The sequence below is a fragment of the Oncorhynchus gorbuscha genome, linkage group LG15 (assembly GCF_021184085.1).
Source record: "Oncorhynchus gorbuscha isolate QuinsamMale2020 ecotype Even-year linkage group LG15, OgorEven_v1.0, whole genome shotgun sequence".
In the NCBI taxonomy this organism is placed as follows: Eukaryota; Metazoa; Chordata; class Actinopteri; order Salmoniformes; family Salmonidae; genus Oncorhynchus; species Oncorhynchus gorbuscha.
Genome location: NC_060187.1, coordinates 44,667,047 through 44,687,648, shown reverse-complemented (window position 1 = coordinate 44,687,648; position 20,602 = coordinate 44,667,047). Strand labels below are relative to the sequence as shown.

Genomic DNA, 20,602 nt, shown 5'->3' with positions numbered 1-20,602 from the left:
GTTTAATTGCGAGTAAAACGTGGCAAGTGATTTTTTTAAACAACCAACAAACTACATTTATGGCAAACCAATCAAGTGGCTTGATAACTATCCCTTTTAATAAATACTTGGAAAAAGAGCACAGGTTAAAACATTAACATGGAATGTAAGTACCCTGGAATGTAAGATCCTGTGCCTTCGGAAAGTATTCAGACCCCTTGACTTTTTCCACATTTTGTTACATCACAGCCGTACTTTAAAATGGATTTAAAATATCATCAGCAATCTACACACAATACCCCATAATGACAAAGCGAAAACATGTTTAGACATTATTGCTAACATTTACGATAGCAAATTTCAATTTACAACCAAAAATATGACGTTTTCGTATTTTGAGCTTCTAGTCATGAAATCTATGCAGCCTACCCAATCACTTTTTATAGCTACTGTTTACAGGTCTCCTGGGCGATATACAGTGTTCCTCACTGAGTTCCCTGAATTCCTATTGGACCTTGTAGTCATGGCAGATAATATTCACATTTTTGGTGACTTTAATATTCACATGGAAAAGTCCACAGACCCACTCCAAAAGGCTTTCGGAGCCATCATCGACTCAGTTGCTTTTGTCCAACATGTCTCTGGACCTACTCACTGCCACAGTCATATTCTGGACATAGTTTTGACCAATGGAATAAATGTTGTGGAACTTAATGTTTTTCCTCATAACCCTGAACTTTTGAACCACCATTTTATTACGTTTGCAATTGCAACAAATAATCTGCTCAGACCCCAACCAAGGAGCATCAAAAGTTGTGCCATAAATTCTCAGACAACCCAAAGATTCCTTGATGCCCTTCCAGACTCCCTCTGCCTACCCAATGATGTCAGAGAACAAAAATCAGTTAACCACCTAACTGAGGAACTCAATTTAACTTTGGGCAATACCCTAGATGCAGTCGCACCCCTAAAAACAAAAAAACATTTGTCATAAGAAACTAGCTCCCTGGTATACAGAAAATACCTTAGCTCTGAAGCAAGCTTCCAAAAAATTGGAACGGAAATGGCTCCACACCAAACTGGAAGTCTTCCGAGTAGCTTAGAAAGACGGTACCGTGCAGTATCGAAGAGCCCTCACTGCTGCTAGATCATCCTATTTTTCCAACTTAATTGAGGAAAATAAGAACAATCCTAAATGTATTTTTGATACTGTCGCAAAGCTAACTAAAAAGCAGCCTTCCCCAAGAGAGGATGGTTTTCACTTCAGCAGTAATGAATTCATGAACTTCTTTGAGGAAAAGATCATGATCATTAGAAAGCAAATTATGGACTCCTCTTTAAATCTGCATATTCCTCCAAACCTCAGTTGTCCTGAGTCTGCACAACTCTGCCAGAACCTAGGATCAAGGGAGACACTCAAGTGTTTTAGTACTATATCTCTTGACACAATGATGAAAATAATCATGGCCTCTAAACCTTCAAGCTGCATACTGGACCCTATTCCAACTAAACTACTGAAAGAGCTGCTTCCTGTGCTTGGCCCTCCTATGTTGAACATAAGAAACGGCTCTCTATCCACCGGATGTGTACCAAACTCACTAAAAGTGGCAGTAATAAAGCCTCTCTTGAAAAAGCCAAACCTTGACCCAGAAAATATTAAAACTACCGGCCTATATCGAATTTTCCATTCCTCTCTAAAATCCTATGACCTACTGAAGAGATGAGTCTTCAGTAAAGACTTAAAGGTTGAGACCGAGTCTGCGTCTCTCACATGGGTAGGCAGACCATTCCATAAAAATGGAGCTCTATAGGATAACGCCCTGCCTCCTGCTGTTCACCTTTATTTAACCAGGTAGGCAAGTTGAGAACAAGTTCTCATTTACAATTGCGACCTGGCCAAGATAAAGCAAAGCAGTTCGACACATACAACGACACAGAGTTACACATGGAGTAAAACAAACATACAGTCAATAATACAGTATAAACATGTCTATATACGATGTGAGCAAATGAAGTGAGATAAGGGAGGTAAAGGCAAAAAAAGGCCACGGTGGCAAAGTAAATACAATATAGCAAGTAAAACACTGGAATGGTAGATTTGCAATGGAATAATGTGCAAAGTAGAAATAAAAATAATGGGGTGCAAAGGAGCAAAATAAATAAATAAATTAAATACAGTAGGGAAAGAGGTAATTGTTTGGGATAAATTATAGGTGGGCTATGTACAGGTGCAGTAATCTGTGAGCTGCTCTGACAGTTGGTGCTTAAAGCTAGTGAGGGAGATAAGTGTTTCCAGTTTCAGAGATTTTTGTAGTTCGTTCCAGTCATTGGCAGCAGAGAACTGGAAGGAGAGGCGGCCAAAGAAAGAATTGGTTTTGGGGGTGACTAGAGAGATATACCTACTGGAGCGTGTGCTACAGTTGGGAGATGCTATGGTGACCAGCGAGCTGAGATAAGGGGGTACTTTACCTAGCAGGGTCTTGTAGATGACATGGAGCCAGTGGGTTTGGCGACGAGTATGAAGCCAGGGCCAGCCAACGAGAGCGTACAGGTCGCAATGGTGGGTAGTATATGGGGCTTTGGTGACAAAACGGATTGCACTGTGATAGACTGCATCCAATTTGTTGAGTAGGGTATTGGAGGCTATTTTGTAAATGACATCGCCAAAGTCGAGGATTGGTAGGATGGTCAGTTTTACAAGGGTATGTTTGGCAGCATGAGTGAAGGATGCTTAGTTGCAAAATAGGAAGCCAATTCTAGATTTAACTTTGGATTGGAGATGTTTGATATGGGTCTGGAAGGAGAGTTTACAGTCTAACCAAACACATAAGTATTTGTAGTTGTCCACATATTCTAAGTCAGAGCCGTCCAGAGTAGTGATGTTGGACAGGCGGGTAGGTGCAGGTAGCGATCGGTTGAAGAGCATGCATTTAGTTTTACTTGTATTTAAGAGCAATTGGAGGCCACGGAAGGAGAGTTGTATGGCATTGAAGCTTGCCTGGAGGGTTGTTAACACAGTGTCCAAAGACGGGCCAGAAATATACAGAATGGTGTCGTCTGCGTAGAGGTGGATCAGAGACTCACCAGCAGCAAGAGCAACCTCATTGATGTATACAGAGAAGAGAGTCGGTCCAAGAATGGAACCCTGTGGCACCCCCATAGAGACTGCCAGAGGTCCGGACAGCAGACCCTCCGATTTGACACACTGAACTCTATCAGAGAAGTAGTTGGTGAACCAGGCGAGGAAATCATTTGAGAAACTAAGGCTGTCGAGTCTGCCGATGAGGATGTGGTGATTGACAGAGTCGAAAGCCTTGGCCAGATCAATGAATACGGCTGCACAGTAATGTTTCTTATCGATAGCGGTTAAGATATCGTTTAGGACCGTGAGCATGGCAGAGTTACACCCATGACCAGCTCTGAAACCAGATTGCATCGCAGAGAAGGTATGGTGAGATTCGAAATGGTCGGTAATCTGTTTATTGACTTGGCTTTCGAAGACCTTAGAAAGGCATGGTAGGATAGATATAGGTCTGTAGCAGTTTGGGTCAAGAGTGTCCCCCCCTTTGAAGAGGGGGATGACCGCAGCTGCTTTACAATCTTTGGGAATCTCAGACGACACGAAAGAGAGGTTGAACAGGCTAGTAATAGGGGTGGCAACAATTTCGGGCAGATAATTTTTAGAAAGAAAGGGTCCAGATTGTCTAGCCCGGCTGATTTGTAGGGGTCCAGATTTAGCAACTCTTTCAGAACATCAGCTGAAACGATTTGGGGGAAGGAGATATGGGGATGGCTTGGGCGAGTTGCTGTGGGGGGTGCAGTGCTGTTGACCGGGGTAGGAGTAGCCAGGTGGAAAGCATGGCCAGCCGTAGAAAAATGCTTATTGAAATTCTCAATTATGGTGGATTTATCAGTGGTGACAGCGTTTCCTATCTTCAGTGCAGTGGGCAGCTGGGAGAAGGTGTTCTTATTCTCCATGGACTTTACAGTGTCCCAGAACTTTTTTCAGTTAGTGTTGCAGGAAGCAAATTTCTGCTTGAAAAAGCTAGCCTTGGCTTTTCTAACTGCCTGTATATAATGGTTTCTAGCTTCCCTGAACAGCTGCATATCACGGGGGCTGTTTCGATGCTAATGCAGAACGTCATAGGATGTTTTTGTGTTGGTTAAGGGCAGTCAGGTCTGGGGAGACCCAAGGGCTATATCTGTTCCTGGTTCTAAATTTCTTGAATGGGGCATGTTTATTTAAGATGGTTAGGAAGGCATTTAAAAAAAATATCCAGGCATCCTCAACTGACGGGATGAGATCAATATCCTTCCAGGATACCCCGGCCAGATCGATTAGAAAGGCCTGTACGGCAGGACCAAATCGGAAAGATAGGTAGGAGCAAGCCCATGTAATGCTTTGTAGGTTAGCAGTAAAACCTTGAAATCAGCCCTTGCCTTAACAGGAAGGCAGTGTGGAGGCTAGCACTGGAGTAATGTGATCAATTTGTTTTGTTTCTAGTCAAGATTCAAGCAGCCGTGTTTAGCACGAACTGAAGTTTATTTAGTGCTTTATCCGGGTAGCCGGAAAGTAGAGCATTGCAGTAGTCTAACCTAGAAGTAACAAAGCATGGATTAATTTTTCTGCATTTTTGGACAGAAAGTTTCTGATTTTTGCAATGTTACGGAGATGGAAAAAAAGCTGTCCCTGAATGTCTTGATATGTTCGTCAAAAGAGAGATCAGGGTCCAGAGTAACGCCGAGGTCCTTCAGTTTTATTTGAGACGACTGTACAACCATCAAGATTAATTGTCAGATTCAACAGAAGATCTCTTTGTTTCTTAGGACCTAGAACAAGCAACATTTGCAGCCATCCACTTATGTCTGAAACACAGGCTTCCAGGGTAGGCAATTTTGGGGTTTCACCATGTTTCATCGAAGCTCCAGAGTTCTTCTGTGGAGATGGGAGAACCTTGCAGATGGACAACCATCTCTGGATATTTTGTTCTTCTCCTGTGAATTCTAATGTTTTTTTTACTAGATTACCTGTAGTTGTTCATGTCTGTCTAATTGTGTTATGACTTGGTTTTGCCTATCTTGGCCAGGAATCTCTTGAAAATGAGATTTCAAATCTCAATGAGCCCTTCCTGGTTAAATACCATTTTTAAAATACTCAAGCCCTGGTCCAAATGACACTTGAGCCAGTGTGAACATGTTCTTAATAGTGTTTCCCAGGAAAAGCTGCCATTTGAGAAGTTACCATTTTCAATGGTTAACGAGGAATCACCAGCTCATTGATGAACAGTCTTAACACCTTTACTATGGTTATTGCTCCACTTGAATGTCAGGATATGATTGCTACTGAAGTGTTTTTCTGTGTAAAAACTGTACCTATGGGTATATGAATATATACATATATTGAAGTTTTGTTTTCGAAAATGTCAGTGGTCAAGCCTCTGATCAACTGCAATTAAATCTGTTGGTTTGTCGTCTTGAAACAGAAGTTGCATCTTGTGAATCTCCTCAAATAGTTCCATTGCCAAATCAAGCTTACAGAACCATTTGAAGACAAACTATAAATAAAGCGTGACATTGAACTTTTTCTTGGTGAAATAACTGCCAGCAATGTGTCCATCTCACCTGTCGTCAAATACAGCCTGCTGCCCAACACAGCAAAACATGCTAAATTATATTTATAAGTGTGTACCCTATCAGATAGTGTACAATAAAAGGCTGCGGGTGGAACCCTAAAATGCATTGACTTCAAGATTCATCATACTGGTATCTCATGTTTGGATTTAGCTCAATGTTCTCTTTACCTAAGTTTCCCAACCATAAATCCATCAAAATATTCCACTTTATTGAAATGCATGGTTGTATACTTACTGTATATTTACAAGGTCAGTCAACAAATGAAATATTGAAAATAAAAGGCAGCAAAACAATGACAATACATGGAAAAGAAAAAAAACTGCATACAGTATTTCAAGAAATTGCTGTTTTACAGAACACCAACTCATAAATAGCTAGAGCACACTTTCATGATTCAATATGTACTTTTGGTATTTGGTCAATAAGCAAGTTAAAACTAGAACATATTTTGTTTGTACAAGTGAAAAGGTTTTTAGAAGGCCACGAGATGGATCTACGGAATCCGTAACTATGCAACGTGTTGTCTGACATAGGGTGTCCTTCGTGTAAATTAGATATTTTTTTAAAGGCAAACCCTTCTTGTATGATCATTTTCTGTAACTGTACGATCCATACATGTCAGGAACTTGGCCGTGTACATGAACAAAATGAGAATAAAAGACAAAATATCAAGCCAATCTGTCACATTCTGTGATGTCAAAGAGTAAGCAGGGGTTGATACGATATCTCCTTGTGGTCCCGCCAAAAAGTATCCCACCCCAATTGAGGCACCAGTCAGTCTGAAGAAGTGGTAGTAGGAATTCATATAGGCAGCAGTTTGATATAAGCGTCAAAACAAAGGTGCTTTAAAAATTCAGCTGTACCATTCCAAGTCCATCGCGTCTTCACATTCCGTGGTTAGTTTGTGGATTAAGGCTGTTTTATGCAAAGATCTGGGGGAAATTTCAACTGGATTTCCGATTCAGCCCCGCATTGTCATTTTTCTCACACACAGTTCCGTAAAGCTGAAGGCCCAACTCTAGAGGACTAACCAGTCTTTTTGATGCTTCTTTTTCTTTCTAGGTTGTTGTTTTTTGTGCAGAGACTCCCTCTTCTGATTGTGGAACACACTGTGTTCAGAAACAGCCCAACAGGTATGTCCCTGAGTTGAGCATTGCCCTGTCCAATATCATCAAAACAACAGTTGAAGAAAAACAAAAAGTAAAAGTTTGAGGAAAAACAAAAAAATGAATAAATATAAGCCATTGCAAATAGTGCCTTTGGATAGAACTTTCTTAAAAAAAAAACATACTCCTATGTATACATATATAGTGGTAACTCTTAATATAGCTTTTTGATTGTTTACTACACCTACACATGAGCTCTCTTGCTTTGTGTGGTTTTGAAGAGGGTGGAGTCAGGCCCGAGTAGCCAGGTCTGTGTTACACATTTGTGTCCTGCAGTAGGGGCTCTTTGGCCTCCCCGGGTGGCTGTGGGCTGTGGGGGTGTCCGTGGGGCGAGCTGTGCTTCTTCCAGCTGCCAGGCCGGGGGCCCAGGTGGGGGTGCTCTGGTATGAAAAGGGCCACCAAGAGTGCTAGCAGCACTGAGCATGCTCCGAAGAGAAAGGGTGGGCCAGGAATGATGGACGTCTGAGGAGAGGAGGAGGGAATAAAAAGGTACAAGAGAATTTGACTAAATTAGGAAAATGCTTAACAAATTAGGGTTACACTTGTACAAAGCATATTCAAAAACAGTCACGTAAATACTTGGTAACTAGTTAACGTTAAATAGTGGCCGCAAACCTCTAAGATTGCATAGTGCCTAAATAATGAAGACAGCTTTAAGACAGCGATAGAGCCTTGTTGAACTGCTTGGTCACTTTTGAGGAGGTATGCTGGCTGTTGAACTCCAACCAAATTCAAACCTTGTCGGGTTCAGGCTGCGTATCAAAACTATGAGGAGGAGGAGAAAAGTTTGGGGTTGGGAGCTAACCTGTGGGAGGTGCTGAAGGTGGGGTTGAGTGTGGACCGGCGTGTCCTGGCTGCCGTCTGGGGGCGCATCTAGCTCCACGTGGAAGATGTAGAAGATGAAGCCGTAGAGCGCCGGCCCCAGGCCGTTACACAGACCCCGGATCCCTGTCACCATCCCCTGGCCCACCCCTGTGGGATGAGCGCCAAAATAATTTTTGTATTAGTTGGATTTTATTCAACTTTTAATTCACAAGGTAAGTTAAAGGGATAGTTCTTCAAAAGTACATATTTCCTTACCTTGAAAAGTGATCTATGGCTAAGCATTAACTGGTTTCAAGGTAAGGAAAAAAATAAGTCATTTTGATTAACTGTCCCTTTAACAGAACCATTTCTCATTTGCATTTATGACCCTGCCAAAAGACAAATCAGAGAAAGTTACAAAATAAAGTTATAACTAAGTACAAACCTTGTTGGTCTGGCTCAGCGGTGCGAGAAACCAACGCACTGATTGCTGGGAAAGTGATGCTTGACATGGCTGCTACAGCCCCTGCTGCCCACATCATCCTGTAGAGAGATAGATACTCTTTACAGTGACTATCACTGAACTGAATCATCAGATGCGTTCAATGGTTTGAGTCGCCTTGAAAAAGCTTACCATGGCTCGGAGCCAAACCCATACCAGGCGAGCTGCAGTATCTGGAACCCAAGGCCGAGCAAGATGGTGTTCTTATTCCCGATGGAACGCATGAGTAAACTCAATATTACAGTCTTACAAAGGGAACATAAAAGAACATAATTAGAAACACTTTATTGGAATGTTCATAATGCCTATAATGAAAGTCCTTGTTATATGGCCAAACCAAAGGTCGTTATAACATGGCAGAGAATGGAATAACTATATAGATATATACTGCATGACCAAAAGTATGTGGACACCAAAATCATGGGCATTAATATATTGTAACAGCCTCCACTCTTCTGGGAAGGCTTTCCACTAGATGTTGGAACATTGCTGCAGGGACTTGCTTCCACTCAGCCACAAGAGCCGGCCACTGATGTTGGCCGATTAGGCCTGGCTTCGCAGTCGGCGTTTCAATTAATCCCAAAGGTCTTAAATTGAGTTGAGGTCAGGGCTCTGTACAAGCCAGTCAAGTTCTTCCACACCGATCTCAACAAACCATTTCTGTATGGACCTCACTTTGTGCATGGGGGGTATTGTCATGCTGAAACAGCAAAGGTCCTTCACAAAGTTAGAAGGACAGAATCATCTAGAATGTCATTGTATGCTGTAGCATTAAGATTTCCCTTCACTGGAACTAAGGGGCCTAGCCCAACCCATGAAAAACAGCCCCATAACATTATTTCTCCTCCACCAAACTGTACAGTTCAAACTATTTATTGGGGCAGGTAGTGTTCTCCTGGCATCCGCCAAACCCAAATTCGTCCGTCAGACTGCCAGATGGTGAAGCGTGATTCATCACTCCAGAGAACGAGTTTCCACTACTCCAGAGTACAATGGCCGCGAGCTTTACACCACTCCAGCCGACGCTTGGCATTGCGCATGGTGATCTCAGGCTTGTGTGCGGCTGCATGGCCATGGAAACCCACTTCATGAAGCTCCCAACCAACAGTTCTTGTGCTGCGTTGCTTCCAGAGGCAGTTAAGAACTCGGTAGTGAGTGTTGCAATTGAGGAAAGACTATGTTTACATGCTACAGTGCTCGGTGGTCCTGTTCTGTGAGCTTGTGTGTCCTACCACTTCGCGGCTGAGCCGTTGTTGCTCCTAGACGTTACCACTTCACAATAACAGCAGAAACAGCAGCTCTAGCAGGGCAGAAATTTGACAAACTGACTTGTTGGAAAGGTGGCATCCTATGACGGTGCCACGTTGATTGTCACTGAGCTCTTCAGTAAGGCCATTCTACTGCCAATGTTTATCTATGGCAATTGCATGGCTGTGTGCTTGATTCTATACACCTGTCAGCAACAGGTGTGGCTAAAATAGCCAAATCTACTAATTTGAAGGGGTGTCCACACACACACACACACACACACACACACACACACACACACACACACACACACACACACACACACACACACACACACACACACACACACACACACACACACACACACACACACACACACACACACACACATATATATATATAAATATAAATAATGTAATGATAGTTAATGACAACTAACCTGTGCAATGATTGAAAGCAGTCCTAGAACAGCTATGAAAGCTGCAACATTTTCAGGTGAAAATCCCATAATCTGAAAAAAGGGAGAGCAAAAATGTGATCGTACTGCTAGTGAAACAAAATGAGTATGCCTATCATCAAGGATATAGATATATATATAGATATAGATATATATATATATATACATATACAGGCCTAGCTGTGAGCAGCAAAGAGCAGGGGTCCAAGCAAAATATTGGTTGTATACTTTGAATGAGCTACATAGTCAAAATCCCTCGACAACTCTACCAAATTATATACTGACTATGAAGGGGACTTGACCTCAGTTACATTGATAATGGAAATAGGGGGATGGGCTGACATCTGACGCGCATCTTACACGTCCGTTTATATATTTGACAGTATACATAGCCGACCTGTCGTAAGTAGAGGAAGAAGCTGGAGTACTGGCCAGCCTCAGGGAGATAGGACAGGAACACTGTTATACAGATGAGCAGCACAGTGGAATCCTGGCCCACTTTCCTTAGAGACTAGAGACAGAAAGAAAAAGGGGTTAGGAGGACAGTAGGTGATAACAAGTGTTAACGATATGATGTGCAAGAACACCCAACCACTCCTCCTGGTCAGAAAGGAGGCCTATTGTGAGAACTGGGTCTCAACCCAAGAGAGCAAACTAGAGAAGTAGAGTTACAAAACAGCTGTGGTCTGCGTCGGAGAGTCAGGAGACCTAGAATTACACCAACACATAACCACCTACAACAGGGGATCATCATAACACACTTACATTTATTAACACAATCTTGATATTATCTTCGCAGTGCCTTGAGAAACTATACATACCCATCGACTTATTCCACATTTTGTTGTGTTACAGCCTGAATTCAAAATTGATTATATTGATGCATTACCCCACAATGACAAAGTGAAAACATGTTTTTCGAATTTGTAGCAATTCTTTTGAAAATGAAATACAGAAATATCTAATTTACATAATTATTTACACTCCTGAGTCAATACATTGTAGGAGTACCTTTGGCAGCAATTACAGTCTTTCTGACTGTAAGCTCTTTAAGAGCTTTCCACACCTGGATTGAGCAACATTTGCCCATTCTTCTTTTCAATAGTCTTCAAACTCTGTCAAATTGGTTTTTGATCATTGCTAGACAACCATTTTAAGGTCTTGCCATAGATTTTCAAGCAGATTTAAGTCATAACTCTAACTCGGCCACCCAGGAACATTCACTGTCTTCTTAGTAAGCACCTCCGGTGTAGATTTGGCCTTGTGTTTTAAGTTATTGTCCTGCTGAAAAGGTGAATTCATCTTCCAGTGTCTGGTGGAAAGCAGACTGAACCAGGTTTTCCTCTAGGATTTTGCCTGTGCTTAGCTCAATTCCATTTATTTTATAACCTGAAAAACTCCCCAGTCCGTAACGTTTACAAGCATACCTATAACATGATGCAGCCACAACTATGCCTGCAAATATGGAGAGTTGTACTCAGTAATGAGTTGTATTTATCCTCAAACATAACACTTTCTTTCAGGACAAAAAGTAGATTTCTTTGCCACATTTTTTCCCAGTATCACTTCTGTGCATTGTCGAAAACAGGATGCATAATTCTGTACAGGCTTCCTTCTTTTCATTCTAATTAGGTTAGTATTGTGGGGTAACTACAAAGTTGTTGATTCATCCTCAGTTTTCTCCTATCACAGTCGTTAAACTCGAAGTGTTTTTTTAAGTCACCATTGGCCTCATGGCGAAATCCCTGACACCTGTACATTTGAAGTGACTGGGTGTATTGATACACCATCCAAAGTTTAACAACTTCACCATGCTCAAAGGGATAATCAATGTCTGCTTTTACTGATCTACCAATAGGTGCTCTTCTTTACGAGGCACTTGAAACTCCCCCTGGTCTTTGTGGTTGAATCTGTGTTTGAAATTCACTGCTCGACTGAGGGACCTTACAGATAATTGTATGTGTGGGGTAGAGAGGTGAGGTAGTCATGTTAAACACTAGCATTGCACACAGAGTCCATGCAACTTATCATTTGACTTAAGCACATTCTTATTACATTTACATTTACATTTAAGTCATTTAGCAGACGCTCTTATCCAGAGCGACTTACAATTTAACCTATTTAGGCTTGCCATAAAAAAAGGGGTTGAATAGTTATTGACTCAAGACATTTCAGCTACAATGTCATTTTTGGGGCGACACGACCAAATTCACATAGAAATCTGTGTTATAAATCTGTCATTCGTATCGAAAGCAAGTCTAAGAAGCGGTAGATCTACAATGATTATCTACACAATGACTACTTGTTTTGTCACAAACTGAAATTAGACAAACTATTCGAATTTTAACAACCAGGAAATGGTGGAGCAAGTTCTACATATTTCATCTTAACATTTTTGTTTAAAAATTAAAAAAAAAACATAATTCCACTTTGACATTATGTGTAGGACAGTGACCAAAAAAAAATCTCAATTGAATCCATTTAAAATTCAGGCTGTAATAAGAAAATATGGAAAACGTCAAGGGGTGTGAAAACTTTCTGAAGACACTGTAAGTACCCTGCAATCATCATTGCTATATCATGTGATGTTGATGTATTTCAGCGACACGTCAGCCTTCCCCCTCAACATTGCCTGAGGAAGACCTGTTTCGCTGTGCTATGAGTAGCTGCTGTACATTGTGCCATGTAGCTTTAACTGTTGTTGTACAGCCCCTCAGCAATATAGAGGATTATGAAAGGGTAATTGTTCCCCTATTTGGCGTCTGTCTAACAGCCTGTTGAACTCCCTCCCCCTTTTACACACACCACCGTGGCTCCTTCAAACAACCCACCTTAGGGGAAGTTCAGGTTTGGCTGACAAAGACCACATCCTGGTCTAAATGCGGCATGAAAGTTTGTTCCTTATGCTGGGTAAATCCAATTGTGTTTATCAAATATAATTTTTTGTGTACTATTCCTGCACTGTTTTGGGCACCGTTGGTGCCAATGTGCAATTAGAACCACCGCTACTCGCTGAAAGTCTACTATAGAGGAATTATGAAAACAGTGCGCATAAATTAAAGACGAGGTAACACTAACATGGCCTGTACCAAACAAGTTGGTCCAAATACATGAATCGTTACGTTTACAACTAACCACAGAACTTGTCAAGTTTCTCTTCCCAAATGCATACAACATCAGGTGGTCTTGTTCTTCTATGAACTTGAATGAAAACAGTAGCTTACGTGATAGAGCTATTGTAGGGAAATGGGAAGACTGAAGAGGACCACTTGTAACATGAGTAGCTAGTTGAAAGTGTCAACACAAAAACAGATGCTATGTTTCCATATGGGGAACCATGGGTGTCAGTCGGGGGGAAGGGGGGTCTTGCAGCACAGCCATTCTCACCACATTCTATTCCTAAGCCCTCTTTTAATCATAAACAATACCGGCCTCCAACCCCCGCCACCAATTCCGTTGATACCATTGTCCCATGAAAACAGACACACATTAAAATGACCCCAACGTCAGCAGTCAGGAGGACAGTGATGCAACCGAAATGAAAAATGTCCATATTCCGCCTCGGTCTCTGAGACCCACCAAATTTCTAGCTGCTACCACTGATCATAGTGCCAAACTGAAGCACACATTTTCAAGAGGTTTATAATATATGCTATTTAGCAGACGCTTTTATCCAAAGCGACTTACAGTCATGTGTGCATACATTCTATGTATGGGTGGTCCCGGGGATCGAACCCACTACCCTGGCGTTACAAGCGCCATGCTCTACCAACTGAGCTACAGTTCATTTTGCGTTCTGAAAGCACATGAATAATGGCTACACAAAATAATAACACCAACTGACTGAGCTTTTAGAGGTGGACAGGTACTCACAGCAAAGGGGTCGGCTTGTTCCCAGGAGATGGGAGCCCCCCAGGACGCTGGCCTCATCTTCTCAGGCAGAGACTCAGGCACGGCCACCAGGATAAAGCAGATGTCCAGCATAGCGATGGCCGAGGCCAGCACCACCACCAGGCCGTCCCCGTACACACGGCCCAAGTAGGCGCCAATGGCCGGGCTCGTCACCAGGCTAGCAGCAAAGGTGGCCGACACCTAACGAACAAGAGTAGACGAGGTTTACTACTGCCAAGCTCTGCTACTACTACTCTTTGAATGAAATTGTAGTTTCAAAAAAAAATTGCGCATAATTTCTGCTTTGTTTAAGAGGGACAAATCTTCAAATAGGTTCTGAATGATGTACTATTTTAGCAATGAACCACAAATCCCTGAATCAAAAAAGGTGCTGTGGTAAACAAGATTAGAAGAAACTGTGTAGGTAATGTTCAATACACACCAGTCCATAGGCCATGCTGCGCTCATGCTCCTGCGTGATGTCAGCCACATAGGCAAAGACCACAGAGAATGTAACAGCGAACACACCGGACACCGAGATAACTGCAAAGTACCACCTGAAACCCGAGGCAGGATATGGCACTCAGTTAATAATACACTTGATTCAGCTTTTAAAATGGTGATCTCAATAACTATGAACTCTCTCAGGTTGGGACCCATCGTACCACGGGCTTATCTTCATCAGTGGAATGGGAGCGCAGGTGAAGAAAACGGTGAGCAGGAGAAAAGACTTCCGACCCCACACATCAGACAGGGCACCAATCAGCGGAGCACTCAGGAAAGACAGCAGGCCCTGTAATACAACAAGACACACCCCCCAAAAAATTGTAACAGAATTGAAAGATAACTGTTCAAAATAATAGCACATGTTCAAACACCATACCTTTACCCCCTGGATCAAGCCATTCATCAGAAACGTATGCTTCGGGAACGTCTCATGTAGGACCTGGATTGGAAGGGGACAGGGACAGAGAGTGGATACTGTAAATTGGAGAAGGTCTTCAACATAGTTTTATCAGCAGCCAACAAATCATACTGTATTAAATAATAGGTCATAATCAAGACAACATACCACCAAAGTGGGTGCTGTAAGCAGGCCCCAGGCAAAAAATTCCAAAAAGATGACAATTACAGCATGGTACACGCTGGGAGCTCCAAAACCTTGTGCCTGGTGAACAGAGTGGAATAACTATGTAAGTGTGTCAACAAGAAACAAGTAATACTCAACTGTCTTACTTTCAAAGAAGATATATTAAAAGGTCAACTCAGCAATAAGTCACCATAATACACAGTGGGGCATCTTCCTGCTTACACAACATTCATAATTGACACTAGAGCCAGTAGCGGTGTTGCAGTCTTGGCAAATTTCACTTTAGTTGTTGTTGATTTCAGTAAGCAACGTTAGGAATTTAGCTAGCTACCATATTGCTGAATAAGTATAACATAATCGAACTAAACAAACGCCTAGCTAGAAAGCTTGCCCATGGAACTCTATTAGCCTAGCCACCTTTTTAACAATAGTGTTTAAAGTTAAGTCAGCTAGCTAATACTTGTCCATCTCAGATGGCATCTAGCTAAATTACTGTCAAAGATACTGATATGCTAGCTAACTTAGCTAGCTAGTGCCAAACATCTGGTATTAGCCAGCCAACTAGCTAACGTTAGCTATGTTGTTTTTGAGAAGACTATAAAGAGGCATATGATGGACTTCCCGGACGCTAGCAAGCAGGAGCTAGCTAGCTGGCGAAATGTGACATATTGTAGACATACCACATGCTGCTAGTTAATCTCAAGAAATACGATGGCAAATACTGTCATTTAGGTGGAAACTCACCGTTCCTCCATCCTTGATAATAATTTTTTTCGCCAGCAGGAGACTGCGATTCGCCCGTTTCTTCTTTTTGCTCTGTGTCATATTACCATTCTAGTTCTTCGTTTAATAAGAATCTATTTATTAAGGAATTTCAGAAAATAAACTATTTAAATCAGATTGTCGGAAAAGAAACTGAAATACCTTAGAATAAATCTATTTTTCAAACTAAAAGGGCTGTTTCGTCCCATTCACTCAACCACCGCCATCTTTGCAAAAACATTGTTAAAACGTAATGACGTCACATCATACGATATTCTTTCTGACATCCGTGTACCTGCTTGGACGGGTACTGGTATGACTTCTTTTTAGAACAGGTACTACATCTCAGTATACATTGAATTAGAGAATAGTAGAAAAATCTGCGGACCGTGTCTGCATTACATTTCTACTTTACTCTCATGTATTAAGCACTACAGTATTCCCCCTCACTCTAGAACCGTCAACGAACAAAGACCCCATAGGTATAACAGGATCCTCCTGAAAGGCCCTGAATGCATCCTATACTACATCCCATACATCCTATCCTAGTATCAAGCTGCAGCTCTGGAGTCGAGCCTCCTGTCCCTAAAACCCGCCTGTCAAATCAAATCAAATGTTATTAGTCACAAACACATATTTAGCCGACGTTATTGCGGGTGTAGCGAAATGCTTAGTGTTCCTAGCTCCAACAGTGCAGTAGTATCTGTCACTGAATATATTATTCTGTACGTAAATCTGTGCCACGCCATTTAGTATGATATGCTACCTTATGTTAGGTTACATTACATTAGGCTATTGATGGAATAGCTGTCGTACAATATAATACAAATTGTAAGACGTATAGTATCCAAAGTCTTGATTGCACCAGCTTTGGCCCATTTATAATATATTAAGTTTGACTGCTTTAGTATGATATCTTACGCTAGATTACATTGGGCTACCAATTGAGCTGCGGTCATACAATAAAATACGAATTGTAGGATGCACAGTATCCTACATCTTGATTTCACACATAAAAATACTTAGAACAAATTGAATAAAGCAATGCATGATGTGTATACTAGTTACACGACAATCAAGAGTCATTTCTGCCTAGAGTGATAGGACAGAATCCATAGTATGATACAACAAGTGACAGAAATGACACACTGTGGCTCTGACCTAATAAGTCAATAGCTGTGTTTGGGTTATATTTGAACAGGATGTATACCGTACCTGAGAGCAATCTCAACTGTGCATACTGATAAGACTGAATAGGCCATTTGAAATTATTCAGCATAAACAAAAATGTGATATACGAAGTTAACTGTGTATGAAAAATGTAAGGGTTGTAGCATTAACTAAATTCAGAAAGATAATCAGGTTCTTATTGACACGTTCACATGTACAGTGAAATGCCTTTCTTCCTTGTGCAATCCCAACAATGCAGTGATCAATATCAGTAGTACAATAAAAAAAATTAAAAAAAGTGAAGTAGAACAAAAACACACGAGAAAGTAAGTAAGCTATATACAGGGTCAGTTGCAGGGTCAGTGCCAATACCCATATTTACAATGTGCAGGGATAGTAGAGTGGTAGGGTTAGATATGTATAGGGGTAAGGTGACTAGGCATCAGGATATATGATAAACAGAGTAGGGATCTACAGGGAGGGATCTATAGGGGGTGTAAATGGGATAGGGGGGTGTAAATGGGATGGGGGGGGGGTGTAAATGGGATGGGGGACTGTCATCCAACGGGATTGGGGCCACCTCTTGACAAAACTATTGATATAGCACTGGGAATAACAAAGAAGAATTACAATGTTATTAAGTTGGAAAATTTAAAGTACAGTCTAAAAACCATGGATAATGCTCCCTTGATCAGGCATTTAGATTGCTGGCCTAAGCCTCTTAAAACATTGGCATGGGGCGGCCATATGCATGCTACTACTTTGAGCTGCATACTACTACTGATGTCAGAGGAGAAGAGGAAACAGAAGGAGAGATAATGAGTATCAGGAGGTAGAGATAGAAAGACAGGAACAGAAAAACAGAGGAAAAATTAGACATTAGACAGACCGTGAAAGAGAATGTGTGCGTTTGGTAGAGGCCATGAAAGAGACTATGAGATAGATACAAGATGCAGAGAGGGTGTGTATGTGTTAGAGAATGATGTGTCCACGTGTGTGACAGCTGTACTAACCAGCAGAGATGGAGATGGGCCCCTTGTTGGTAGAGGATGGACTGTCCATGGACGCCTCACCACTGGCACTGGGGAGAGAGAACAGTCTGTGAGCACACACACACACACACACATGCAAAAAGTCACATAGTAAAAATGCACACCTTTTAGCCAGCTACCTGGAGAGCTGGAAAATAATGATCCAATTGAAGGCTGCCATTATCAAAAAATCAACAATCAAAAAAGGTCTTACCCGTGAAATGTGCTTGTATCACAGAGTTTTCACACTAAGTTATCTAAATCCTCTTTGCTAGTATCATCATTGGTTATGAGCCCCAAAATAATGAAATGACGAAAGGTAGCTAAGTGTGGACAAGTTTTGGCCAACATAACGTAACATATTCTACAATGCTAAATGGAGTGGCACGGATTTACGTACAGAATAATACGTTTAGTGACAGGCAGGTTTTAGTGACTGGCGGCTTGCCTCCGAGACTGCAGGTGGATGCATCTCAAGGCATTTGATGATCCAGCAGGCCAGAAACGAGAGATGTACCACCTATCCCAAAAGCCCAGACCTCTGACAGATGCAGTATTATAAAAAGTCTGATTGCAGTAAAACAGAACCGTTTTGTCCTGGCATGTGGAAAAGGCAGCAAGTAACTGTTTCAGTGACCTGCCAATGCACTTCAGCCTGAGCTGCGTTCAGTATGAAAAAAACAGTGTTTAACCTTCAATTAAACAAAATCGGTGCTGTTCTGAACGACCAGTTAAAAAACAGAGAGAGGTTGGGGAACACTGTCAGTATGGCTGCTGCCCTTTAAATGGGAGATTCTCAAATGGTATGCTCAACTTCATCTTCCGTCCTCTCCTCGCCTCCTATTGAAAAAGGTCAAAGATAACCCGGGGAGGGGAGGAGAGGAAATGTGGAAACAAATGTATGAAATGAGACTCACTCATGCAAATTACATTTACAGAGGTGGAATCCCAAACTAAATGTGTAAAGTTGTAAAAAGACATTCAGCTAGTTGTGTCATTTATAGATAAAAGGATAAGTAGCATAATGTTTTTAAATATGTGTATGCTTTTCTCCTCTGAGTAAACAACAGCTGATTCAAAGGGGGTGTGGTGTATCTCAAAACTCTTCCACAAAGGACTTAGGTAGGATACTCTTGTGCTTCCTCGCTGGGAGAAGGCTATTGAGGAGGCGAGGACACTCCTCCATTCACCTACTAACTAATTTACACTTCTCAGAGATACTGTATATAATGATGAGATTATATAAAGGCCATCCAGAACATCTACTTGGAAGGCACGCAGCATCATCAAGGGCCCCACACATCCCAGCCACGAGTTGTTCTCTCCCTTACGATCGGTTAGACGTATCGGAGCATGAGGTTTGATACCAACAGGCTCAGAGACAGTTTCTATCTAAAATCCATCAGACTGCTGAACACTTGAACTGGACTGACCACCTGCTCTGATTCACCACACCTTAACACACATGCACTCACTCATGTCCATACCTACACAGACATAGACATATTGAGTGTACAAAACAAAAGCTCTTTCCATGACATAAACTGACCAGGTGAATCCAGGTGAATGCTATGATCCCTTATTGATGTCACCTGTTAAATCCACTCCAATCAGTTTAGATGAATGGGGGGAGACAGGTTAAAGAAGGATTTTTAAGCCTTGAGACAATTGGAGCCTCAGATCCTTAAAAAGTTCTGCAGCTGCACCATTGAGATCATCTTGACTGCCTGCATCACCGCTTGCTAAGGCAACTGCTTGGCATCGGACCACAAGCCGCTACAGAAATCAGTGCGTATGGCCCAGTACATCACTGGGCTACGCTTCCTGCCATTCAGGACCTCTATATCAGGTGGTGTCAGTGGAAGGCACTAAATATTGTCAAAGACTCCAGACACCCAAGCCAGACTGTTCCATCTGATACCGCACAGCAAGCGGTACCAATGCACCAAGTCTGGACCCAACAGGACCCTGAACAGCTTCTACCCCTAAGCCATAAGATTTCTAAACAAGATTGCTAAGTAGCTAATCAAATGGCTACCCGGACTATATACATTGACCCTTTTTTTGCTGCTGCTAGGGTCTATTATCTATTATGTTGACTTGTCACTTTATCCCTACCTATATGTACAGTACATAGTTACCTCAATTACCTCGTACCCCTGCACATGACTCCCTGCACATTAACTCCCTATAATTTGATTTGATATAAAGCCATGTTATTTTTTACTCCCTGTGTATAGCCATGTTATTTTTACTTTTTATTTCTATTCATTATGTACTGTGTATTTAATCCTCGTGTCAACTATTTCTGTTGAATTTTTATATTATTGTTGGAAAATCACCCATAAGTAAGCGTTTCACTCTTAGTCTACACGGCTTGTCTACGAGGCATGTGAAAAATAACATTTTTTTTATTCCGTTTGGGAACACCTACTTGTACTCCTTCTAAACAATGCCATTCTTATAAACTTTGGCACAGGTTCAAGTCTACCCCAAAATGTGTCCACTCTGTTCGTAACAGATTCAAGATTTGGGAAAAGTTGTATTGAGATCAAATGTTTCATTGATTAGAAAATGTGCAGAGTCTGGTCCAAAATCCATCTCGCTCTAGCTTCTCCAACTGCTAGCCACTGGGCTTCCACTCATCACCATATTTGCTGGCTTGTTGTTTGGAGCCAAATGGCGTCTGTATGCTAGCTTGCATACTCCCACTAGCGTTAGCGCTAGCATTAACGTTGCCATCCGGAAGGCATTACCATTTAGCATAATTATTAGCGATGGTTTTTTTTCTGTGGTGCTACTAGGCTATTTTCTGTTGTAGATCACTCATGCTTATTGTGTTTTACACTGTGTAGATACACTACATAT

The 20,602-nt window shown here is 41.7% G+C and overlaps 1 protein-coding gene across 1 annotated transcript; it reads right to left on the bottom strand.

Annotated features, from left to right (window-relative positions):
• Window positions 1-5,800: 5,800 nt before the first annotated feature.
• LOC123997532 (hippocampus abundant transcript 1 protein) lies at window positions 5,801-15,801 on the bottom strand. The gene is made up of 12 exons (XM_046301870.1): window positions 15,516-15,801; window positions 14,754-14,849; window positions 14,565-14,627; window positions 14,347-14,474; window positions 14,124-14,238; window positions 13,664-13,882; window positions 10,188-10,301; window positions 9,773-9,844; window positions 8,218-8,330; window positions 8,029-8,126; window positions 7,585-7,751; window positions 5,801-7,241 (listed from the first exon to the last, which is right to left on the bottom strand). Exons 1-12 carry the CDS (start codon window positions 15,594-15,596, stop codon window positions 7,035-7,037), a joined length of 1,473 nt encoding a protein of 490 aa, XP_046157826.1. The 5' UTR covers window positions 15,597-15,801; the 3' UTR covers window positions 5,801-7,034.
• Between the last annotated feature and the right edge of the window lie 4,801 nt (window positions 15,802-20,602).